Source organism: Salvia hispanica, chromosome 6 (assembly GCF_029641045.1).
Source record: "Salvia hispanica isolate PSC_SH4W2 chromosome 6, Shi_PSC_v1, whole genome shotgun sequence".
NCBI classification, from domain to species: domain Eukaryota; kingdom Viridiplantae; phylum Streptophyta; class Magnoliopsida; order Lamiales; family Lamiaceae; genus Salvia; species Salvia hispanica.
In genome coordinates, this window is record NC_142697.1 from 6,161,307 (window position 1) to 6,186,460 (window position 25,154).

At 47.3% G+C, this 25,154-nt stretch overlaps 1 protein-coding gene and 1 non-coding gene across 2 annotated transcripts; both read left to right on the forward strand.

Annotated features, from left to right (window-relative positions):
- The first annotated feature begins 370 nt into the window (after nt 1–370).
- Nucleotides 371–1,620, forward strand: LOC148923125 (uncharacterized). The gene is made up of 4 exons (XM_089061399.1): nt 371–499; nt 707–892; nt 1,112–1,231; nt 1,582–1,620. The coding sequence occupies exons 1-4, from the start codon at nt 371–373 to the stop codon at nt 1,618–1,620; spliced, it is 474 nt and encodes a 157-aa protein (XP_088917525.1).
- A 19,382-nt stretch (nt 1,621–21,002) lies between these two features.
- LOC125208744 (small nucleolar RNA R71) lies at nt 21,003–21,109 on the forward strand. The gene has a single exon (XR_007174223.2). It is a non-coding gene; the product is annotated as a small nucleolar RNA R71 (small nucleolar RNA).
- Nucleotides 21,110–25,154: the final 4,045 nt, after the last annotated feature.

A 25,154-nucleotide genomic window follows, 5' to 3' on the forward strand; every position in this document is an offset into this window, starting at 1 on the left:
AGAACGGCTAAGATAATTGTGGATATGACCGAGGGGACAATTTGCATTGACTTTAATGGTGAGAAATTTGACATTGGCCGGATTTAGCCTGACCAGAGGAATGCCGGCGACATCAAACCCTACTCCAACTGCAACCACAGAAAACCCACCCACCACCACCCCAAAAACCTCAATTCCGACATCCGAAAAGACTTCCCCAACAGTAACTGCACAATCAGAACCCTCCCACCCTTCTCCCGTACACCTACAAACAGAGCCACTCGACGTCAGCCCTCTTTCAGCCTATCAAGATCCTAACTGGGGAGAAACAGAGGAAAAGGAGAGTGGAGGGAGAGCAAGCGAGAGCGAGAAAGGTGAAGCAAAGGAGATAATGGCCACTGAGGCCAAAATCGATGAAGCAGAGAGGGAGGAGATAGATCTGAACGAAATGGCCAGAAAGCAAGGGTTGATGACTGATGATGAATTCCAAGCAGTTTTGGGCAAGGGAGATAGGATCGTGGTAAACCCTGAAGGGGTGGCTGAGGTACTAGACCTCGCATCCCAGGCAGTAGGAAGGGGGGAAACAACAACAGAAACGGAAAAGTCGGAAGGGGTAGTCCACCAATTAGTGGAGGAGAAGACAGAAGAACAACCGGAGAAAGCTGAACAACTTGAGGAAGAGAGGCAAGAGCCAGACACACATCAAGAGGAAGCCTCAGTGGTAACTAAACCCAAGCCAGTAAAGAGGAGGCTAGTGTTGAAAAACGACCCCAAGGCAGAAAGGCAGAAACCCCAAAGAGTGTCACAGAGATGCTTAGGAAAGTGGAAGTCCAACAAGGCAGGAGCAAACACAGCAGCAGATGCAGTGGAGGTTTCAAGTGAAGACGAGAAGACTACTCCTACAAAACCTGGGGAGGAGCCCTCGAAAGCTAGCCAGGAGGACACCCAAATGGCAACAGGGACAGTATCATCAACGCCGACTGACCAGAAGGAGAATACTGACAAGGTGGCTGAGGGTCTGGACCTCGCATCAGAGTCAGTAGGTCGGGAGGAGGCAGCAAGAAGTGATACTAGTACCCGCGTGGTGACCGAGCCTACCACCCAGGAGGATGTTTCAACACAAGCCGACGAAGAAGCAGAGGCAATGGAAATCGAAGAAACCAAGTACATCCAAGAAAGGAAGAGAAAGGGGAAAGCCCCTGTCAAGAAGAAACAAGTCATGAAGAAACAGCGCACTACCAATGCCAGCATAGTGATCAGAGAGCCGGAAGAGAGAGGGAGATCAAGCGACAGCGACTACACTTCCAGCGAGGAGTCTGACTAGGAGAGTGATATCTCTCTAGAAGGGGAAGAATACCATGAGTAGCAGCTCCCCGACAACCACCAGGAACTAATCCACCCTCCAGTCGAGAGGATCGTGTACCGACGATGGAGGGTAGAGCTCACTGATGAGCTTATGGAGGACATGAAGCACTACGACACCAAAAAGCTTCAAGACGCATTTGGCGACAAGGAAGACAGTAGCAAGCAGGTCAAATGCGGAAAGGTACTCCACATACCCTCTTTGGATGAGTTATCTGTTCGTGATTCCTTCCTGGCCAGTATAGAAGCATTGGGTTTTTAATGGCTGTTAGAGATTAGGGACCCGGAGATATCTGTGAGATTAGCAAAGGAGTTCTTTAGCACGTTTAGGTTCCAAGTCACTACGGACCTAGACGAGGTGTCAATTTCCTTTAGGATATTCGGTGGAGAACTGTCCATGAGTCTGATAGAGTGGACTGTGCAACTGGGTATGTGTAGCCTGGAGGAGGCTATAGGACCAGACTGGAGAAGCCGTGAGAGGGAGGTACCGAGGAGACACATAGAATTTGAGCCCCAGGAAGCCTGGGAGGAGCTAACCCACCCCGATGCTGGCCAGTTCGCTTCCACTAAATCCAGATCCACCCACTTCAACAATTCCATGCTGAGATTGAGGCAACTCTACTTAGGCTATAACCTGCTGGGGCAGAGTAATTCAGCGGCCAGAACGTCCATGACCGAATTGTACTTGGTATGGTGCGCTAATCGTGGCAGAAAACTGCATTTGGGATTTTGGACAGCCTACCAATGCCACCTGATAGCCACCTACCCAGCCAGAAACTTGTCCCTCTGCCACATACTAGGAGCCTTCGTGCGCAACAACATCATCATAACAGAGGCTAAAGACCTATCTCCAATGTACATTGTCGACGCTCCTGGCCTATTTGATATACCCTTCTTTGTCCGCACCAACTTGGTATACTACAGAGAAGGAGTACCCCAGTTCTACCCAATGGGAGAAGTCCCTGGGGGAAGGGCACAACAAGGCCAGGAGGGGCAACCTGGGTAGATCGACAAAGCGCAAAGGCTGAGGCAAGCAAATCTGGAAGAGGGCAGTAACTGAGTTGGCTGAGGAGAATAGACAATCACGGGCAGAGATGGAGAAGCTGACAACCCTAATGGAGAGCATACTAAAGGAATTGGCAAGAGGAAAGGCAAGCACTGGAGCTGGAACAAACGGTCATGGAGGACAGGAAGAAGAACCCACCGGACCTGAGGAGGAAGAAGGTGATGAACAAGAGGAGGAGGATGACAACCAACCCGGACCTACTGAAGAAGAACCAACGGACCCACCTGCACCAAGAAGGAGCAGGAGGAACATCTGATCGAACCACCCCCAACTGACCAGTTAGTTTTCTTTTTAATTTTTAAGTTTTTCTTTTGTTTATGTTTTCTTAATTTTATTAAATAGGTAGAATCATGTGTATTAATTGCTAGCAAACCTCATTCATTACACTTAGCCTATTTAATAGTCTAAGTGTGAGAAGTAAAGGGTTTGTTACTTCGGTGCTTATGTTTTTTTTTATGTTTTTTGTGTTGTGTCATAAGCATGTTAACTCACACTTAGCCTATTGCGTAGTCTAAGTGTGAGGAGTTTATATGTTTATATAACATGTTTGTAAAATATTCTGCTTCGTTTTATAAATCTATGTATATATCTGAGACTCTCCCACTTAGCCTATTGCATAGCCTAAGTGTGAGAAGTTTTTAGATATAATATGTTTTTGTGTAAATATGTGTCTGTTATACTAGTCATTCCCAATTTTCACTTCACAGCCCGTATCTGGGGCAGACACTTGTGAAGTGAGAGGGGGGAGCAAATAGCCAGTATGACATGTATATATATGTGTTATTTGAGTCAGTGCATGTTAGTTTTTTTTTAGGGTTTGTTTAGGTCTAGGAATTATGTGTTATGTTTCATGAATGGGCTTAAAACTCAACTGCCTCGAACTGACGGTGAGGGAAATTGAAAGAGATAAGGCATACCGGAAAACAGAAACCACCCCCTCCAGTAACCCCTAGTCAGTATAGATGATGCAAGTATGAAGGAAAAACCCATCCCTTAGGTTAGACACGAAAGCCCTCTTAAAAGGTGAGTTAGAAACCCCAAAGTGGAACTACTTTCCACTAAATACTGAAAAAAAAAGAAGAGAGGCTACCACATGATGTCTAGGGCAAGGTGACCGCGTGTAGCACACCCTGAAGGCAGTAGGAAATCCCCCCACGTAAAAAACAATAAAAATAAAAAAGGAGAAGGAATAAGCCATTGGAACCCCATTTTCTAGCCTGACCTATACCCCGAAATAACCCATCAGCCACTGGAACTGTGTGCGTGCAAGGCATAAGGCAAGGAAGCAACTGCCCAGGAGGACATACAAAAGGAACCAGCTGAAGAAAAGAAAAGCAAAGAAAGAAGGAGAAAATCGATCTGAAATTTTCCAGATCCAAAAAAAATAGAAGAAGGAATAAGGGTGGCAAAGCCACAGAAAAGAAAATTGAAGAAAATGGTCGCAGATACTTGGCTACAAAAAGAGAAAGGAGGAAGAAGGAATAAGGGTGGCGAAGCCACAAATAAGCTACTGACCAGTTGGAAGCCAATGTCAGAAATTGTCCAGCCGAAGAAGAAGCCCTAGCCAGAAGCCCGAATGCACACAGTTCTCCCTCATCAAATAAGTAGTTAGTTTTTGAACCATAGAGCCTTAGGGACAACTACCCCAAACACTACAAACCACTAGCTCCATTACAAGCCTTAAAGACCTTCAGGAGCTGCATGTGAGATCTGAGTCCGAAACATCTGTGGGTTAGCATTGAGAGAAAGCAGTCCTAACATCCCCTGAGAATCCCAGTAGACTCCAAGTGTTGTAGGAATCCAAAAAAACCAAAAAAAACAAAAGAAAACTTTCTCTCTCTAGCTTAATCGCACCACGGTGATTGTCCCACCGGTGACTGCCCCACCGCCTATTTCCGGCCACCTAACCTCCGATCATACTACTCTTCCGCCCCGGCACCATGGTCCTCCGATGACCGAACCAGCCCCACCGTCGTCTCCAGCCACCCCAACACGCATACTCTCCGTCCCCGTCCTTACGCTTCGGCAACATAGTTCTTTTGTTGGCGGCCAACCTTCCGAGAATCCTCACGCTTGGCCTCCGGCCTTGGCTCCGGGAAGGCTCGGCCACAGTCGAACATGGCAACACCACCGGCTCCCAAGCCACATGATACCGAGGAAGCTGCATTCATCTCGGACCATATGATGGTGTTCCGGTCCAATGAAGCTCCCCCCCCCCCCGCTGAAATCTTCCAAGGCTAGGATCAAGGCTAGGAACAGTACTCCGGCTCCACCTACCAAAGGTGATGGGCGAAAAAGGTTAGTCCTCTCCCCATTCCCGGAGGACAAGCAACTCCGGAAGAGGATTGATTTTGGTGCCGAGAACAACCCGTCCAAGGTAGATCCACGATGCAAAGGAGCTATCTTCCTGGCCAACCCCACTCATGGCTTGAAGGAAAGCTCAAAAACCATGGAGCTAGAGGTAGAAGAAGTTCTCATGATGAAAGGCCAAGAAATGGCTATCGTTTGCTATAAAACACCTTTGGATGTTGACACCTTGTCGGAATCCGACGAGGTCGCCGGCAGCGAGACAGACGGTTGTCGGAATAAGGACAACATGCTGCATCCCCTTCGGTCAAAGCTAGATGACTCTACCAATTCAAATGAGGTGGTTGGTAGTGAAATAGTCAACTTTCCTAATATGAGCCTAGAGACAAAATTGCTTTTAGAAAGTGCCTTGGAACTTAACCACATTGAAGAGTCACACGGTACTATAGCCGTTGGGCATCACTCCAAGCCAAAAAATGACAACATCTTGTCTATTGCTCATCTCGAATCGGCTGATTTGTTTGACTCCGAGGTGGCTCAGCCTCTCCTTGCCGGCAGCTCGCCGGAGAATGCTCACTTAGCCGGCGTTCCAGCCGTGAACTCCCCAATGGTGCTGAACGCTCCAAACATGGCCTTTGTGACACCTAACCAGAACCCGGAGGCGCCGGAAGAGGCAATGAACCCCCAGCCTCGTCACTCCGGTGACCGGGTGGCGAACGAAAATATGGCCGCCAAGCCTCTACTATCAGCCACGTCTGATCCCATTGGTTCCTTTGCGTCACCTCTTGAGGAATTCCCACCCCTTGGGAAAGGACGGACATTGAAGATTCGTGATACATATGAAGCTGGCTCGCATCACCATGAAACTGGCTCGATACGGTCAGCACCCTTCCCCGCCGGACAAGCGCCTCGTCGCTCGGAAACCCCGAAGGGCGTCGCGGCCCCCTTGGCTCCAGCAGTCTCGGCCTTTCTTCCCTACGCCGGACAAGATGTAGACGCGCATGCCGCTAAGATTACAAGCTCGGTAGCGGCAGGAGCAAGCGATGGCTCGACTAGTCCCAAAACAGACGGTGCTGAGATGGGAGGTCCGGGAGCAGTCAATAAGCCAAGGGCCAATGTGAACCTGGCCTTGGAGATCCCACCCATGGGGATTGCCGGGGGATTGGGCACGGATGGAGCTGGAACAAGCTTGGACTCGACCACTCCAAACCTGACCGGAGGACCCAAGGATGCTGCGGGTCACCCTAAACCGAAGTCCATGTCAGATCTGTTCCGTGATAGACCCGACCTCAACGGACCGCAAGTCTTCATCCCCGACAAAATCCAAAACATAGGCTTTGCCTCACTATCAAAGGGCATCCCGGCAATCTATTTTTCCGGTGCGGAAATTCAAAAGCTAGCGGACAATGTCGGGCATGCGATTGTTGGTAAGTTTTCCCATTCTATCCCGAACTCTCATCAAATTCAAAAAGCTCTTGATAATATTAAATTTGGTCGAACCGTCACTTGGAATTATATTAATGCTAAGCACATTCTTGTTCAATGTGAGGATATTGCGGATTATGCTCGATTGCTTGGCGGGCCGAAGGGTACTCCAGTTTGGTATATTGATCGCCATTCTATGAGGGTCTTCAAATGGACTCCGGACTTTGATGCTTATTGTGAGTCTCCGATAGCGGCAATCTGGTGCAACCTAATCGTCCTCCCTATTCATTTATATGATCAATCTGCCCTTTTTGCTATTGGAAAGCTCCTTGGAACACCGATCCAAGTCGACCGGGAAACAGCTAATAAGACAAGGTTGTCTTTTGCCTGAATCTGTGTTGAGATCGACATCACAAAGCCTCCCCCAGAAGAGATTATCCTTGATATTTGTGGGCGCGAGACGGTGCAGCAAGTTCGTTGGGGTAAGATCCCTTCATACTGCCGGGATTGCAAGCATGTGGGACACACAAGCGAAGTGTGCTATGCGGCGGGCAAGATTGAAAGGCCGGAGAAGAGGGATTATAACTACAACAAGTATACTCCAAAACAAAAACAAAACGGGGATCAAGGAGCGAAAGGGAAACAAGATCAATCGTCACACAAGCCGAAGGAAAATGACAAAGGCACGCAAGGGAAGAGTCACGAACATGGAATATATAGGAATGGGTGGAAATTTGGGGGAATGGAAGGATATGGGGAACCTTCCAACCTCGTGCAAAAGGGGAAGGAAGCCAAGGAGGCGGAGTGGAGGGGCCCGGACATCATGGGCGGTCATCCCGATTATTTCAGTGGGGTGCCAATGAATTATGGGGGTCATGGAGAGAACGATGGGGAAAGGGCCGCGGGTTTTTGCTCGAGCCTGGACCTAGCTACCATTCCAAGAGAAAGCGACCACACGAGCAATGGGAGAGGAAACAACCAAGCACGGAGAGGGACGTTCCCTAATGGCCGAGGTGGCTCGAGGGGGGCTGGACGATACTCGTTGGCAGGAGGTCGTGGTAACTCGACACCGGCCAACTATATGAGCTCCAACAAATACTACTCCCTCATGGCCAATGGCGAATTTGATATTGATGGCTGCGGGGAGAGTGAGGCTTCGGAGATGGATATTCAGCCACCTTCTGGTGCCATAGTTACCACTCCTTCGTGCATTGAAGGGAGGAGCGACTGTCAAATCATCGAATTTCAAGGGGAGACTTCCACCTCTCCGGGTATGTACTTTACCTTGTTAATTATGTCTCTCAATTTCATGTTTTGGAACGTGAGGGGAATCGCAAATGCGCCTACCCAAAACGTACTCAAACGGATGATTAAAAATTACAATGTTGGCTTTCTTGCAATAATGGAACCGCTCACGGCCCCGGACCCAGCTCGGTACTCTAAGGCGTTGGGGCTGGTCTTCAAAGGCTCAAACACCACCGGCAAGATCTGGGTGTTTGTGGAAGAAGGGGCGGACTTTGTAGTTGAGGAGGATGCGGACCAGATCCTTCATGGCCGGTTCACCTCCCCTCGGCTGGCTAATCACATCGCCATCTCGGCTGTTTATGCGAAATGCTCTAGGCCGGAAAGGTTCTCGTTGTGGGATAAAATGAGGGAGTTATCACATACTCTCGATGGTTCACCATGGATGATCGGGGGTGATTTCAACACTATTTTGTCCCCAGGGGATAGGTCCGGCAGCGAAACCAATCGGCAAACTGAGATGGTGGACTTTGCAGAAACCATTGAAGATTGCAGATTGCTGGATCCAGGGTTCGATGGCTCTAGCTACACTTGGGCCAAGAACGGCTTGTTTGAGAGTTGGATAGAGCATTGATCAGCGAGACATGGGCTAGGTTCTTCGAGGTTACAAGGGTGGCAAACCTCCCTCGGGTCTCCTCGGACCATGGGCCGGTCCTTGCTCGGTGCAAACTTGCGAACATCATGATCACAAGGAGGGCATTCCGGTTCCAAAACATGTGGACTCGGCATGCGGGATTTCTGGATCTGGTGAAAGAGGAGTGGGCGCATCCTTCGGGTGGCCAAGGACTACTTGGACTCCAAATCAAATTGGCTAGAATCAAGAAGACCCTTAAGTGGTGGAATAAAGAGGTCTTCGGGAACATTCACGCCAATGTCAAGAACATGGAGGTGGAGATCGCGGAAGCTCAATCTAATTTTGAAGCAGACCCGTCACCCGTCAACAGGACGGCAATCAACAAGGCTATTGCAAGCTATATTCTCACCCTCAAAATGGAGGAAGACTTCTGGAAACAAAAGGCAGCCATGAAGTGGCTTGCGGAGGGAGACAATAACACTAAATTCTACCAAAGTTGGGTAAGGCAGAAAAGGGTTCGACTTCGAATTCATAAAATTCATGCGAACGGACGTGAGCTCACAGATGATTTGGAGATTAAGAGCTCGGCGGTTGACTTCTTCAAAAATCTCCTCGCCCCTGACACTCCGGACCTCGCAGAAATGGACCCTGACCTGATCGAACCACTCGTCCCCTTGGTCCAGCTTGAGGCCCTTGCTGACCCCCCAGACGAGGAAGAGGTGAAGCGAGCGATGTTTGACATTTCGGGGGATAGCACACCAGGCCCGGACGGGTTCTCGGCCACCTTCTATCAAGCTTGCTGGACCATTGTTGGGATGGATGTTACCACGGCGGTTCAGCAGTTCTTCAACGGAGCTTTCCTTCCCCGAAGCATCACGGCGACGAGCATTGTTCTCATCCCCAAAACGGCCGTGCCGGTGACATGGGCAGACTACCGTCCCATCAGTCTGTGCAACGTCATCAACATAATCATCACCAAGATATTAACGGCAAGAATCTCACCCATTCTCCCCTTTTTTTTTTTAATGAAACATCATTGCGGTGGAGGGTTCGTGGGTCCCTCATCCCTTCATTTCATCTTCAAGTTGCAAATTACATGCATCATGCCCAAAAGTGACATGTACAACAAAGGAGTAACTCAATGTCCACTTCCCACACCTGGAACGGACACTAACCTATTCCAGAATCAAGCCTACGAAAAAGCAAAAAGAACAAACCAAAATTAAAGACTTCAACCTTCACTCATCGTCAACTTTATCCCCTTTGCAGTCGTGGTGAATCAATTAAGATCCGAAGCCTTTTCTAGCTTCATTGTTGTGGGGGTTGTCCTTGTTGCACCCCTCCCCTAGGATTAACAGGGCCCAAACGGTCCAGCCTAATAATTGCTCGGATCAACCTCGGCATCGATCCTTCATCAAAGATCTGCATTACGGTTCCTTCTAGGCCTTTCTTTGCTAGAGCAGTTGCGGCTTTGTTTCCTTCTCTACAAACAGGGGAGATGCGGTTCGTGAGTTGTTTTCGGGACAGGATAATGCGGGCCATTATATGTCTCGTATGCGCAGGCCCTATCTCCCCAGATCGAAGCAGCCCAACCGCCTGGGAGTCGATCGCTTCAATCCAGATCGGCTTCTCAAGCTCCAAAGCAATGGAGAGACCGTGCAGGATGGTTTTGAGCTCCGCTTCCAAGGCCGAGGAGGCTTGAAGGGGAGTGTAGAAGGCTTTCAAGATCAAACCATTGTGGTCTCGGATGGTGCCACCTCCTCCTGCCATACCCGTCACTTCTTGGAAAATTCCATACAGGTTCAGCTTAATCCATGGAGGATCGGGGGGGTGCCACTTTATTGAGGTGATCAGAGGTGAGGTTCTGCTCCTTTGTGGTCTTTCTGGGGTGGTTATAGTCATGTTCACCCCCTTCCATTCCTTCGGACAAATGCTCCCATTTATCATAAGATTCTTGATGTGCATTTGGACTTGCCAGACAACGTTAAAGCCCTTGAACCGGGTTCCCATATGGCGGCTCTTGTTCCGCTCCACCCAAATGAACCAGAGAATGAGGCAGGGGGTGATGCGGCTCAGGTGGAGTCTATCCCGGCTACCATTTCTTTTGGTCCAGATTTCCAATCTATCCGGGATCGTATCATTGAGGCTGATCGGCTCCGAATCCCCCTCGAACCATCTATCAAACTCTCTCCAGATTTTTGCGGCCCCCGCCCCTTGAACAAAAACATGCTGCAGGGATTCGATTCCCGGTCCTTCCGGACAACAGAGGCACTTGGAGGCGAGCTCAATTTTCCTCCATTGTAGCTTAGTATCGACAGGGATACGGTTTGATAGTAGTCTCCAGACGAAGATAGATATTGAGGGGGTGAGACCGGCGTGCCAAAGCTCCTCCAAACTTGGGATGACAGGTCGTTGGGATCGGGTCGTTGCCCATGTCGAGGCAAGACTGAAATTCCCCTGTTTCGATAGGCTCCATCGGGGGATATCCTGCTCGCCGTTGAGGATGGGAGTGCTGGTGATGTTCTCGATCACTTGCAGCGGTAGACCTGCCTGGTAATGCAGCATCATCAATTTGGTTAGGTCCCAATGCCTCCCGTCCAGAAGTCCGAGACACGGGCTAAGGGGTCACCCCTCTCATCAAGGCTGAGCTCACGTATCGGTGTGTCCCCCAGCCAAATATCGTCCCAAAAAAGGACATTGCCCCTTCCAATGACCCAACGGATGTGCGGGTGAGCTTGGCGCTAGATTTTGGAAAGCCTTCTCCAGGTGGCACTGCATCGGCTCGGCACCGAGCTGGTCAGAGGAGAGGTTCTGCAGCAATATTTGTTGTTTAGATACATGGCCCAGAGGGAATTATTTTCTCTGAATTTCCACCATAATTTGATACTGAAGGCCCGTAATACTTCTTTGAACTTTCTGATACCGAGGCCCCCCTCTGCTGTAGGTAGACAAATTTGTTCCCAGCTTATCCAATGCGTTCTTCTCATCTCGTTGGTGGAACCCCAGAAGAAGCGAGCAAGCATTTGATCAAGTTGTTTAAGGGCTCCATTTGTTGGCTCAATTGCCTGGAACAAGTGGATTGGTATTGCTTCGAGGGTGCTTTTGATTAGGGTTAGGCGGCCCCCGAAGGAGAGGTGTCGAAGTGCCCAACCATTAATTCTCTTAGCAATTTTCTCGCGAACAAAAAGAAACATGTCTGTCCGCTTTGCGCCTCGGTAGATAGGGACACCAAGGTAGAGGAAGGGGAAGGTACCTCTTGAGAAGCCCCCCTCTTGTTGGATGATCTCAGCCCGTTCCTCATGGTTCTCAGCGATATAGAAGTTGCTCTTGGCTAAATTGATTAGTTGCCCAGAGGCCGCTTCGTAATCAGCCAAGCATCTCTTTAATTCTCTAACAGGTCTCACGTCAGCTTGTGTGAAGATAAGAATGTCGTCCGCGTAGGCAAGGTGGCTAATTTCCTTGCAGAAGCGTGAGGATTTGAACAACATCTCTTTTCTACCGATAATGAGCCTGTCAAGTAATTTCGAAAGGTATTCAGCAGCAATGACAAAGAGCGCCGGGGAGATTGGGTCTCCTTGCCTAAGACCTCTAGTAGAATGGAAGAACCCGGCGGGTGCCCCGTTAATGAGGATAGAGAACCAGCAAGATCCGATGCACCTCTCAATCATACTGAGCCAGGTGTTAGGGAACCCCATCTGCCGCATGATGTTGATGGGAACGGCCATTGGACTCTGTCGTATGCTTTGGCCATGTCGATCTTGAGGGCCATGTTAGGGGCCGGTGAGCATCTAGATAGTTCATGGAACATTTCTTGTGCAAGGAGCACGTTGTCATTGAGACGTCGACCCTTCACAAAGCCGCTCTGATTCTGTGACACGACAAGAGGAAGGATAGGAGTGAGCCTAGCCATAAGGATTTTCGTAATGACCTTGTTAGTAACGTTGCATAGGCTGATTGGTCGATAATCAGACCAAGTCAGGGGGGCGACTTTCTTGGGGATGAGGAAAATCAATGTGGCGGTGAAGCTTCGAGGAAGATAGGCTCCGTGAAAAAATTGGAGGACTGCGGCGAGGAGGTCCTCTCCCACAATGTTCCAACAAGATTGAAAGAATTTGGCCGTGTAGCCGTCTGGCCCCGGTGTGCTATTTTCGGAGATATTAAAAACCGCTCTCTTGACTTTCTCAAGGTTAGGAGGGTAGATCAGGTCGTCAGTATTAGCTGTCGTAGGGATGGGCTGGATGATGTTCAGCTCAGGAACAGCGAGAGGCTGGGTTGTAGGCGCGAGCAGATTCCTGAAGAAGTTAATCCCCGACTCTTTGATCTCCTCCTCCTCGGCAATTTCTCTACCATTGTGTTGGATAGAGTGAATACGTAGCCTGACTCGCTTTTGCTTTACCCAACCGTGGTAGAACTTAGTGTTTCTGTCTCCGTCAGCCAACCACTTTAGCGAGGCTTTTTGCCGCCAGAAGTCCTCTTCCATTTTTAGAAGGAGGATATAGCTTGCCACAAGTTGCTTAATAGCAGCTCTATGATTGGTCGACAGATCGGTCTCAAAGTTGTGTTGGGCTTCCGCGATCTTCTCCTCCGCCTCCCTGAGGTTTGCATGGATGTTGCCAAACTCCTCCTTGTTCCACTGTTTGAGGACTTGCTTGGTTCTTTTCAGTTTGGTCTGTAGGCTTAGGAGGCCCTCCGAGTCTGTGGGTTGCTCCCAGGCCTCTTGAACCTTTTCCAAGAAGTTTGGGTGACGAACCCACATATTTTGGAACCGGAAAGCACTGACCCTTGTTCCACTCGTCGACATCTTGCATCTCATAAGGATAGGGCCATGATCCGAGGCTATGCGAGGTAGGTTTGTGACCCTTGTAGATTCGAATAGACCGGCCCATTGCTCATTTACAAAGAATCTATCCAGCCTTTCCTGCAGATCATTCTTGGCCCATGTGAAGTTAGCACCATCAAACCCTGGATCAATGAGTCTACAATCTTCGATCATTTCCGCAAAATCGATCATTTCCGACTGCCGGTTAGTTTTGCTGCCCATCCTGTCTCGGGAGTGAAGGATGGTATTGAAATCTCCTCCGATCATCCATGGAGCTCCATCGCTAAGACCTGCGATTTCCCTTAGATTGCTCCATAGCGGATATCGTTCAGCCCTTGCACATTTTGCATACACCACTGAGGTGCAAATAGGCCGAGCCATGCTCGAGGAAGTCAGCCGTCCATGAAGAACCTGCTCCGTATCGATGATGGCCTCAAAGGTAGCACCCTGCTCAGCAAAGATCCAGATTTTTCCGTTCAAGTTCATCCCTTTGAAGTCCAGCCCCAGCACTCTCGAGAAGAACCCGGGGTTCGGTTGGGTGAACGGTTCCAAAATTGCAAGAAAGGTAACATTGTGGAGACGAATTAGTCTTTTGGCAACGTTTTGAGTAGGGGAGTGTGCAACCCCTCTCGCGTTCAAGAACAAAATATTGAGTGACATAATTAATTGGTCAGAGTCTTACCCGAGGGGTGTGGAGGCCGCCTCTGGTCATCCGATATTTGTTTATTGTTATCCGCAGTGGTATGGGCATGTTCTGCCACAATGATTTCCATACCCTCTGCTTCCTCATCCTCAAATTCCTCTGTATTGTATTCGCCGTTGTCCATGAGCTTGTAGTACTTATTGGTAGATAATATACCTCCTTGTGCTCTTGTCTCTGACTGCCTCCGAGAGAAGGCCACCCCTTCGATGCTTGGCGTCGGGGAGTTCGAAGGCGTTGGACCTGGTCTCTGATAGCCCAGACATCTGGGATGTCCTGCCTCTCCTCCCCAATCAGCCCGATCGCGTTCTCGAGAGTCTGGTGATTTGCTGACCCGTCTCCTCCATTCTTTCCGACGTCCCCATGGTTGAAAATCTGGGTCCGATCCACTAACCTCTTGGAGATTCTCCAAGACCTCCGGCTGAAGCGGCTGGTGAGAGGTCCCCTGCTCGAAGGAGCTTGTGGGGCGATCCACATTGCTGCTACCTTGGATCAGCTCATCAAACTTATCATTTTGTTGGTTCCCCTGTTTCTGTTTTCGGTTCTTGTTCATGGCCTCATGGTGGGACGTGTTAGCAGGTGGTGGTGTGTAACTATAATTTTTCTTCGCTGGTCTTTCCATTTTCCCTCTTGCGTAGCAGACTTCTCTTGTGTGGCCGACGTGCTTACATTCTAGACAGTAGGATGGGATCTTATCCCACTTGACATGTTGGATTGTTTCCCGTCCGCAAATATCAAGGATGATTTCTTCCGGGACCGGTTTGGTGATGTCAATCTCGATACAGAGCCGGGCAAAAGAGAGCCTAGATTTGTCCGCGGTGGCTCGGTCAATCTGGATCGGAGTCCCTAGTAGCTTGCCGATTGCATATAACGCATCAGTGTCAAAGAGATGAATTGGTAGACCAATTAGATTGCACCAGATAGCCGCAATAGGAGTGATGCACTTTTTAGTTGCACTATAAATACCTGCAAGTATACAGAGTAGGTATAGTATAGCAAAAGGTTAGTACCGGATATCGAACACGGGGAAGACGTACACAAAGTGTCTATCTCCTACTAGAACTCAATTACTATCTAGAGAAACAAGAATTTTTTTTTTTGAAAATTTTTGAAAACAGAAAATATTAAAAGCAGTAAACAACTAAATGCAAGCAAATCACGGAGAGAAAAGTATAGAGATAAGGGAATTCCAGGGATGTGCTTTCACTTTTATGGTTATACAAATTCCATACTACAATACCCTAGCACAGTTAATACTTTGAAAGGACGAGTCACCTAGCTTATGCTCATGCGATACAAACGTTGATTACTAACATTAGGGTTGTCAATCCTAATACGTAACTCCAAAAAGCTCCTAAGACCCTTGAAAAGTCCTCACTCTCAATTAACAATGCCGTTTTAAAGGAAGCTAACTGTAGTGTCTACTAAGTGGATCTAACTCGCTAGAACTCTGTCACAGTTATGAAGCAAGTTATATTAAATCATACATAATTGTGTCACTCAATTACGAAGCATCATGATTAACTTAGGGAAGAAACAAAGTAAAAACAAAACGGATATTAAATAGAAAACGGAATTGTATAACCAAAGTTGCTACTAACACATCCCTAGAATCCTATGAGTTTAGTTACACATAATTGAATAAACTAAAAACATAGATTGAAGGAAAAACAATTTGAACATAAAACTAAAGCAAATAAAACCCGTAGGTAGAATCCTTGTCGTTCTTGATGTTCTTGAAATCCTTCTCCAACTCCTTGCACAATTGAAGTACTCTAGCTTTTGATCTCTATGAATGTGTTCTCGTTGTGTGTCGGAAAAAAAACTCTGGTTTGATGAAGCTTGAGGTACTATTTATAGGGGAAGATTATTCCTCATCATAGAAGGAAAAGATCTTCAGAATTTGGTAAATCTTGGATCAAATCTAGGGCTGGTCGGATTCGCCGCCTTTCTCCGGCGGGCCGCCGCACCTTGGCCGGCGGTCGCCGCGTTGGAGTCCAGAGACTCTGACCCTTCGGTGGCGGACCGCCACATGTCCTCCGGCTGTCGCCGGGCGAGACTCTTCTCCTAGCGTAAATTTCCGAGGCGGGCCGCCACATAGCTCTGACCGCCGGGCGCCGGCGGTCGCCGTACAACTTCGCGGCGGTCGCCGGTCGCCGTCTGACTCCAGATTTCCAGACTATGCGTTTTTACTCCCCTTTTCGGCTCAAATATGCACATTTCTCACAAAACACGTCAAAATACCAAACTGTATAGAATATGCAAATAATGGACATGTAGAGTGATTTTGATGACAAAAACGGACCAAATAATGGCCTTAAAATAGTGCAAAATCCGGGCGTATCAACTCCCCCAAACTTACATTTTTGTTTGTCCTCGAACAAAACACTAAGGACACAAGAATAGACGCACGGAATGCACAAAGACTAGACGTCATAATTGCCTCAAAAGATGAAAGAATAGATTAAGCATGGATTAACACAATCAAATCAAGCAAGGCTTAATAGTGCACTTTCATTACTAACTCGTGGAACACCTTGAATTCAAGCACTCACATGTGACAAACTTCCAAAGATGGGAAGTGTTCTTTCTCTCACTCTCAAAGTGTATAAAGGTAAAGTGTATATCACTCAAATCATGCATCATGCAAAGTTTACCATAGGCTTGCTCAAAGTCTAATCCCTCCTCTACTCAATGTGATTAAGCATCAAAAGTCCGAAAGGTCTTTCTTTTCGGTTGTAACGTAGGCTCTTTGGTAGGTGAGGAATATTTGGCTAAAAAGTGACTCAAATACAAAAATATCCCAAGTAGAGTTAAGATGACTCCACTTTTCTAAAACTTAAGGCACTTCTAACACTTTATTTTTCTCCTTCAACTTACTTTCAATCCTTCGAATTTTTTTTTTTTTTTTTTTTCACAACCTTTCTTTCTCTTTTTTTTATAAGCATCCTTTCTAGAATCAAGCACATATTTTGAATTTTTTTTACTATTTCACAACTTGTACTTTTCAACATTTAAGCACACTACTTTTCTCTAACTTTTCTCCTTATCTCTCCAATTCCTTTACAAAAGAAGATAACAAAAACTATACCAACCCAAGGAATTGTCCCCATTTATTTTGGCTTCCAAAGAAAAGGCTTAAAGGCTCAAAATTGGCTCCAAAGGAAAAAATTTGAGAGGGTCGAAAATTTTGGATATAAAAGTAGCTAAGAAAAGACGGCCTAACATCCTCCTAAATCAACTTAAACACTATGTAAACTTAGGCAGACTAGGAGCAAGTTCTAGAAACATATACATGCATACAGATAAATCACACAAGAAAGAATTTAAGGCTCAAATCTCACAAGGTATAAGCACGATTCAAGGCGAACAAACAATTCACTAATTATGCACCTTTTCACCAAACCATCATATCAAAACGTTAAGCCACACTTAAACATAAATGGAATATAATATCATTGGCAACACGGTCTAATGTGTCCCTAAGCATGCGTGTTTCTAAGTTCTTCATGTTATGTTCATGACATGGATTCAAGAAAACATTTTTAGAACACAAAAATCTCCTACGGGATTTTGAAAAATTAAAGCAAAAACAAACAAAAAGAAAACCCTAAACTCACGGTCCACCACTTCATCCCCCCAAACTTATTTACAACAAAGTGTAAAATAAGTTTGTAGAGTCGGTAGGGACGTGAGTATGCTACTGAAAAAAAAACGTACCCTGAAAAATTTCGCGTAGAGGTTGAGCGGGGCGAAAATTCGAAGAATTTCGAAAAATCGCGCTGGAAAATTGTGCCCAGGTGGCGGTCCGCCGCAGCTGTTCGGCGGTCGCCGTACGTCAAAGATGCTTTCCAGCGTTCAGGTGGCGGACCGCCGCAGCGCTTGCGGCGGTCGCCACGGAGAGGTCAGATCCTACAAAAATTTTTGCAAAGCACAAAATTAAACCAAAACCAAAAATACTTAAAATTAAAGCAAAAATTGTTAAAACAAGGAAATAAATTGTCTCAAAAATATCCAAAAACATGGTACAAACGCTCATTTAAAGTCATCGAGCTTGACTTCTTCAATCTTGAGGAGGTGGAGGGAAACGGGCACTAGAATCCTCGAAAGCTCCAACGAGGTACGTGATATCACTCCTCATTGTCTCTTGTTCCTCTCTAGCTTCGGCGGCCATCCTTCGGAGCTCTTCATATTTTTGACGCCGATGAATGTCTTCCAAACGTTGTTGCTCCCAAAATTCTTGCTCCGCATTGCGCCAATCGCCTTGAGCCGTCCACCCTTGGCGGTTGTAGGCATTCTCCGCTTGTTGCTCCGCCCATCGATTGTCCCAAGTGTTGGACATGTTTTGCATATAGGAGAAAATTTCTCCTAATTGGGCGGAGGTGTTGGCTTGAAACTCCTCTCCCGGATTTGGCCTCCCGCGGCGGCGGTTCGTTCTTGTCCGGCGGCGATGTCCTTCCACTTCCTCTTCTTCTTCTTCCTCTTCTCGTCGTGGTTGGGGTGGCGGTGGTGGCGGTGCTTCACTCCCTTGAGCTTGTGAATGCTCCGCGCCCTCTTCATAGTTATCAACGGCATCAAACGCGGAATCCTCATCGGGCTCAAATTGAGGAATGCGAGAGGGAATGTTCCTCTTTCTAAATTTCCCATTGACGGGGTTAGCCTCGATAGCTCTCCGGTGGGCGGGTGTGTCGAGCTTCCAATTGGCTTGGTTTGCCCAAACATCGACCTTGGTCAATTGCGGGAGTGGAACGGGAAAGTAATCCCCCGCTACTTGCATAAAATACCCTTGACCCCAATAATCGGTCTTCAAAAGCCCCACCGAAAATAGCACCTCATAGGTGATAAACCTTTCTCCACCATCCTCCGTCATACCGGCAAAAGAGACCTCCAAATGTTCGCCAATTGCCGTAATCAATCCCCCACAACAAATGACGCCCCCGTCTTTCTTCGTGATCCTATCCACATAGTGAGTAAAAAGGGTCCCATAATCGATTCCCTTCTTGGTGAGTAGGCACCACATCACGTTGAGCTCCGTTTGGGAGACACTTCCCCCATCGATACGAGCAAACATAAGCTGAGTCATAGCACGATGGAGGTACCTCAAGACGGGGTTGCGAATCGATGAAGACTTGGCATAGCCCGTTGCATGCTCTTGCTCATTCGTCATCGCCCCCCAAACCTCGGAAAATTCATATTCATTGTCCTCTTCGGGGTTGGGGTCGAAGCAATGGAAGATCCCACTAAGCTCTTCCATGGTGAGCGAGTGCCAACGGTTCCCAAGGCGGAAATCGATGCTAAGTGGAATATTTTGGCGGCGATCCTTAGTGACCTTTAGCGAGCTGAGGAACTCGAGAGTATACTTTCGAAACGATGGCCACTTCCTTTGGAACATGTTGACGAGGCCATTCCCATCACCCACGTCGCACAACTTCCAAAAATCCTCTATGATCCCCAAAGTTTGGAGAGGGTAATCGCGGGGATATCTAGAAGGTGCCATTTCTCGGGCCGAAACTTTCTTCCACATAGCCTTTTGCTCTTCCGTGGCAAGGCTAATGCCATAGTTCTTCGCATTCTCCGGTTTCCCTTTTGATCCCATTATCCTTTTATGGAGCAATCCCGTCTCTGGACTGCGTGTGGCGACCGCCGCGTCTCTCGTGGTGGGCCGCCACACGGGCCTTCATAAACAGCAATCCTGGCGGGCCGCCGCGGCCCGTGCAGCGGTTACTCTGGCCCGCCCTAAGCCTGCCCTAGGCCCGATCCTTCCTGCACATGTTAACACACGTGTGGCGAGCGCCGTGCTTTAAGTGCGGCGACCGCCACCCGTATATTATTTTTATTTTTATTTTTATTTTTATTTTTTAAACAGAACATAAATAAATAAAAAAAAACGAGAAAAAAAATAAATAAATAAATAAATAAAAATAAGTAAAAGAAAATTGGGTTGCCTCCCAATAAGCGCTTTTGTTTAAAGTCGTTAGCTCGACTTGAAGTGGCCCACTAGTTGGGCGGATCAAAAACTCGAGTGTTGAAAATTGGCATAGGGAGCAACTTGGTCCCTAGCTTCTTCCACCACTTGTACTTCCCCTCTTTGAAGTCGGCGGGAAAAATAAAATCATCAACTTTAACTAGGACATCCTCAATCATACCTACAGTCTTGATGGACGAGTTATCGGCCAACCTGAGTGTTACGCCTGAAGATTTGAGTGGCCCGATGTTGAGCTTTTCGTAGTACTTCAGTGGCATGAGATTGATGGACGATCCTAAGTCGCACAGTGCTTTGTCAACTTTCCCTTCTCCAATCCGGCATCTTATAATGAACTGGCCCGGATCCCTTTGCTTTACTGCCCTCTCTTTTTGGATGATTTCGCTACAATGATGCGGTAGCTTAAGGTCGGCTTTGGTCGGCTTCCTCTTTCTCATCTCCGCTTCCCTCAAAAGTTTTGCATATTTTGGAATTTCCTGCAATGATTCGACCAAGGGAATATTAGTATGAACTTTGCAAAACATATTCAAAAAATGTTTGAATTGCTCCTCGAGTTTAAACTTCCTCCTTGGTTGGAAAGGGAGCACAATTCCATTGTTCCGAACAAGCCCCTTCTGCGTGGTTGACTCTGCCGTCTCAGTGGCGGGCCGCTGCGGGGTGTGCGGCGGTCCGCCGGCGACTGGGCAATCCCCAGATTTCTGCTTCGCCACCCACTTCTTGTTAATATCATCCACTCTTGCTGCTGCCTTTGCTCTATCCTCATCTAACTTCTTCTGAATTTGCTCCATTTGAGTGGTAATGTTGGTTATAGCTGCCGAGATCGTGTTCATTCCTTGCTCGAGGTTGTTTATCCTTGCTTCGACCACTCCGATCTTGGTGTCATTAATCTTCCTATCTTGCGTAGTTACTTCCAAAATCTTCGTGATTCCTTGATCATACTTGTCTTCCTTCTTCATCGGCTCAACCACTCCTCCTTTGCTAACATTAAATCCTGCAGGGGGTTGCAAGTAATTATTGTTAGAATAAGAAAGATTTGGGTGCGGACGGTTCCCATTATAATTATTGAAATTACCGCCCCCCTGATTAGGGCGATAATTGTTATTGTAATTTCAGGGACCGCCTCCTTGCACGTAGTTGATTTCTTCCACAGTTGACACGGCAGTTTCGGGTGCCGTGACCGCCACTATGGAAGTTGCCGGAATTGGATCTTCCTTCCTCGAGACGTCCATTTGATCAATCCTGACTCTAAGTTCTGCTAGCTCCTTAGCAAAAGAACTTTCTTCGGCCTCTTCTATGGCTGCTACTCTTCTCGTGGCATGCCTTTCCTTCGACCACCCCCGACTGTTGGTGGCGAACTCCTCGATCACCGCCATGGCATCCTCTCCTGTCTTTCTTAGAAATCCTCCATTTGCCCCTGAATCAAGCATAGCACATATTTTTTCATTAAATCCATTATAGAGGATTCCTACCTGATGGTCTATGGAAAAACCATGGTTTGGGCACTTTCGAAGAAGAGCTTTGAAACGAGCAAATGCCTCATAGAGGGGCTCGTCATGGCCTTGTATAAACTGAAAGATCTCACTCTTGAGATTCAAAATAGTGCCTGGCGGGTAGTATTTGTCGAGGAAGGTAGCTACGATGTCCTTCCATGTGGAGACCTTTTCTGGTGGCATACACTCAAACTACTCCTTAGCAGAATCAATCAATGAGAATGGAAAAAGTCTTACCCGTATGGCATCGTCGTCGACACCATTTAATTTCAAAGTGTTTGCGATTTCCACGAATTTGGAGAGATGGCGGTTAGCATCTTCAGTCGCCCTACCTGCAAAAGGAGTTTGCTCGACCCTTTGGATAAGGGGCATGCGTAACTCAAAATTGTTAGCATCAATACGAGGACCGTCAGGAAAAGTGATCATATTCCCATGATTGAACATGTTCATCACAGGTAATGTTTCTCTGTTCTTCTTTTCCATGGCTTCTCGGGCTGCTCTTTCGGCATCTCTCTCATCCATCAGCAACTTCACCATCTCCTGCAGCTTCTCAATATCTGTTCGGTCACCCATTGTTCCTGATCCTTTTTCACTTCTTATTATTCTACGAGTTCTTTCAAGTTCTAAATCAAGCGGCTCTAAGATGTACTTCCCAGAACGCGTTCGCATACAAAACCTGCAAGACTCGAAAACAAAAACAAATTAAACTAAAAAAAAATTAAAACAGAAAGCAATAAAAATCCAAAGTAGTAAAATTATCCGTTTGAAGATATCACTCCAAAGTGAATTGTCTTCCCCGGCAACGGCGCCAAAAACTTGGTGCACTTTTTATTTGCACTATAAATACCTGCAAGTATACAGAGTAGGTATAGTATAGCAAAAGGTTAGTACCGGATATCGAACACGGGGAAGACGTACACAAAGTGTCTATCTCCTACTAGAACTCAATTACTATCTGGAGAAACAAGAATTTTTTTTTTTGAAAATTTTTGAAAACAGAAAATATTAAAAGCAGTAAACAACTAAATGCAAGCAAATCACGGAGAGAAAAGTATAGAGATAAGGGAATTCCAGGGATGTGCTTTCACTTTTATGGTTATATAAATTCCATACTACAATACCCTAGCACAGTTAATACTTTGAAAGGACGAGTCACCTAGCTTATGCTCATGCGATACAAACGTTGATTACTAACATTAGGGTTGTCAATCCTAATACGTAACTCCAAAAAGCTCCTAGGACCCTTGAAAAGTCCTCACTCTCAATTAACAGTGCCGTTTTAAAGGAAGCTAACTGTAGTGTCTACTAAGTGGATCTAACTCGCTAGAACTCTGTCACAGTTATGAAGCAAGTTATATTAAATCATACATAATTGTGTCACTCAATTACGAAGCATCATGATTAACTTAGGGAAGAAACAAAGTAAAAACAAAACGGATATTAAATAGAAAACGGAATTGTATAACCAAAGTTGCTACTAACACATCCCTAGAATCCTATGAGTTTAGTTACACATAATTGAATAAACTAAAACATAGATTGAAGGGAAAACAATTTGAACATAAAACTAAAGCAAATAAAACTCGTAGGTAGAATCCTTGTCGTTCTTGATGTTCTTGAAATCCTTCTCCAACTCCTAGCACAATTGAAGTACTCTAGCTTTTGATCTCTATGAATATTACAAGTAGTAATGCTCTTTCTCTATGAATGTGTTCTCCTCTTTTGATGAAGCTTGAGGTCCTATTTATGGGGAAAATTATTCCTCATCATAGAAGGAAAAGATCTTCAAAATTTGGTAAGTCTTGGAGCAAATCTAGGGCTGGTCGGATTCGCCGCCTTTCTCCGGCGGGCCGCCGCACCTTGGCCGGCGGTCGCCGCGTTGGAGTCCAGAGACTCTGACCCTTCGGTGGCGGACCGCCACATGTCCTCCGGCGGTCGCCGGGCGAGACTCTTCTCCTAGCGTAAATTTTCGAGGCGGACCGCCACATGGCTCTGACCGCCGGGCGCCGGCGGTCGCCGTACAACTTCGCGGCGGTCGCTGGTCGCCGTCTGACTCCAGATTTCCAGACTATGCGTTTTTACTCCCCTTTTCGTCTCAAATATCCACATTTCTCACAAAACACGTCAAAATACCAAAATGTATAAAATATGCAAATAATGGACATGTAGAGTGATTTTGATAGTAAAAACGGACCAAATAATGACCTTAAAACAGTGCAAAATCCGAGCGTATCAAGGAGATTCGCAAAAGACGTCAAAATCCAGAGACCATTTAAAAACTCGCATGGGGTGGCGGTCAACGTACCAGATCAGGGTGCCTTTTGGCCCGCTGAGAAGACGAGCATAATCCGCAATGTCTTCGAACTGGATTAGGAGGTGTTTGGCATTGATGTATTTCCACTTGAATCCTCTTGAGAACTTAATGTTGTCCAGAGCCTTTTGGATTTGGTGTGTCGCCGGGATCGAGTGGGAGAATTTGCCGACGATTGCATGTCCCATGTTGTCGGCCAAGTGTTGAATTTGTGTTCCGGAGAAGTGAATGGATGGGATGCCATTGTTGAGACTGACAAAACCCATGTTCTAAATTTTTGCTGGCTCGAACACATGAGGCTCCTTCGGGTTGGGGGTAGCGTTCGAGTTGTCTCTGAGGACATCCGCCATGGTCCGAGGATTGTTGCGTGTGCGAGGCACCTCAGTCCCCTTAGGCTTCTCGACGGCTCGCCTTGGTGCCTCGGGCAGGCCAGACTTTGTGCTAGCATCCACCCCCGGAATATCCCCTGTATTCCCCTGTTTCGACCCTTCTCTAGATTTTGTCGTGCCTGGTGGAGGTTGGGCGTTCAGCAGGGGCCTCGATTCGAAGGAGTTACGTAGCTTCCTAGTGTTACCCGGTTCAAGAGGTGGGAACTCAGAGAGTGGCGCGTGGTAGACTTCTTCCGGCAGGGGCAAGGTAATTACATTTGAAGCACTGGAGCCTCCAATTAGGTTCTTACAAGGTAGCAGCCAGGGGGAATCACACACCATATCATTGTCTGCGGTTTGTAAGAGCGGTTGGGCAGTGAAACAATCTAGCTCTTCCGCCATGGTGGGTTTGACGAGGTGGGTTATAGAATCAGATTTTGGCTTGTTTTCTTCTATCAAAATGCAGGGGGCACGTGACTCCCTAGGCTGGAAAATGACCATTTGTCTTTCCAAAAGCATATTTGTTTTGTTTTCCTTTTCCGGAAAGTTGACCAAACTAACGTTAGTATCAGCTCCTACCACCTGATTGGTTGAGTTCTCCCCCTTTGCATGTCCTTTTGTCTCATCCTCCATCGCCCCGGTCATCCGCTCCGGCGGAGGACAGGTTTTTGCCGACGGCAGCGGCGGGGACCCTTCAAGGACATGGGAGCCAGCGGTGATTGTAGACGGGGGGTCTTCTTGAGAGGGAGATTGGGGTGGGGTTTGTTGGCGCAACTACCTCCCCGGGCCGAGTGGCAGCATCTCCGGTCTCCATCACCGCGAAAATGTCTGCTCTACATTTTAGGCTGCTCAGGGTGTCTTCCTCTTCCGACACGAAATCGATTCTTTTCCGGAGCTGTTTATCCTCCGGCAGCGGAGAGACGATGAGCCTTTTCCGACTTCCCTCTTTCACTGGAGGCCCAGGGGTAAGCATCCTTGACTTCAGGCGCTTAGCTGCAAGACTCATCGTCCCTTTCCTCGGTTTGGACGGCGGTGGATTTTGGCTAGCCCTGAACACCATTTGCTGGTCAGAGAGGGTCAGGGGGCTAGCTGTTGGAGGTCGTTCCATCTCTCCTAACCAAAGTGGGTTCGTGAAAGGGAGGCTCCTTAATGACAATGCCCTCCTTGCCCAGGAGATGTTCCATGATCTCCATAAAGGTTCCCCGGCTCCTAATGTTGTTATAAAGATTGATATGGCCAAGGCATATGATCGTGTCCAATGGCCTTTTCTACTTCAGGTTTTCAGGCGTATGGGATTCCCGGAGGACTGGATTTCCCTCATTGATCGGTGCATAGGCTCGTGCTGGTTCTCGGTTCTTATAAACGGAGCCCCCTCGGGTTTCTTCAAATCAACACGGGGGCTTAGACAAGGCGATCCTATATCCTCGGCCTTGTTTGTGATTGCGGCGGAATACTTGTCAAAAGCACT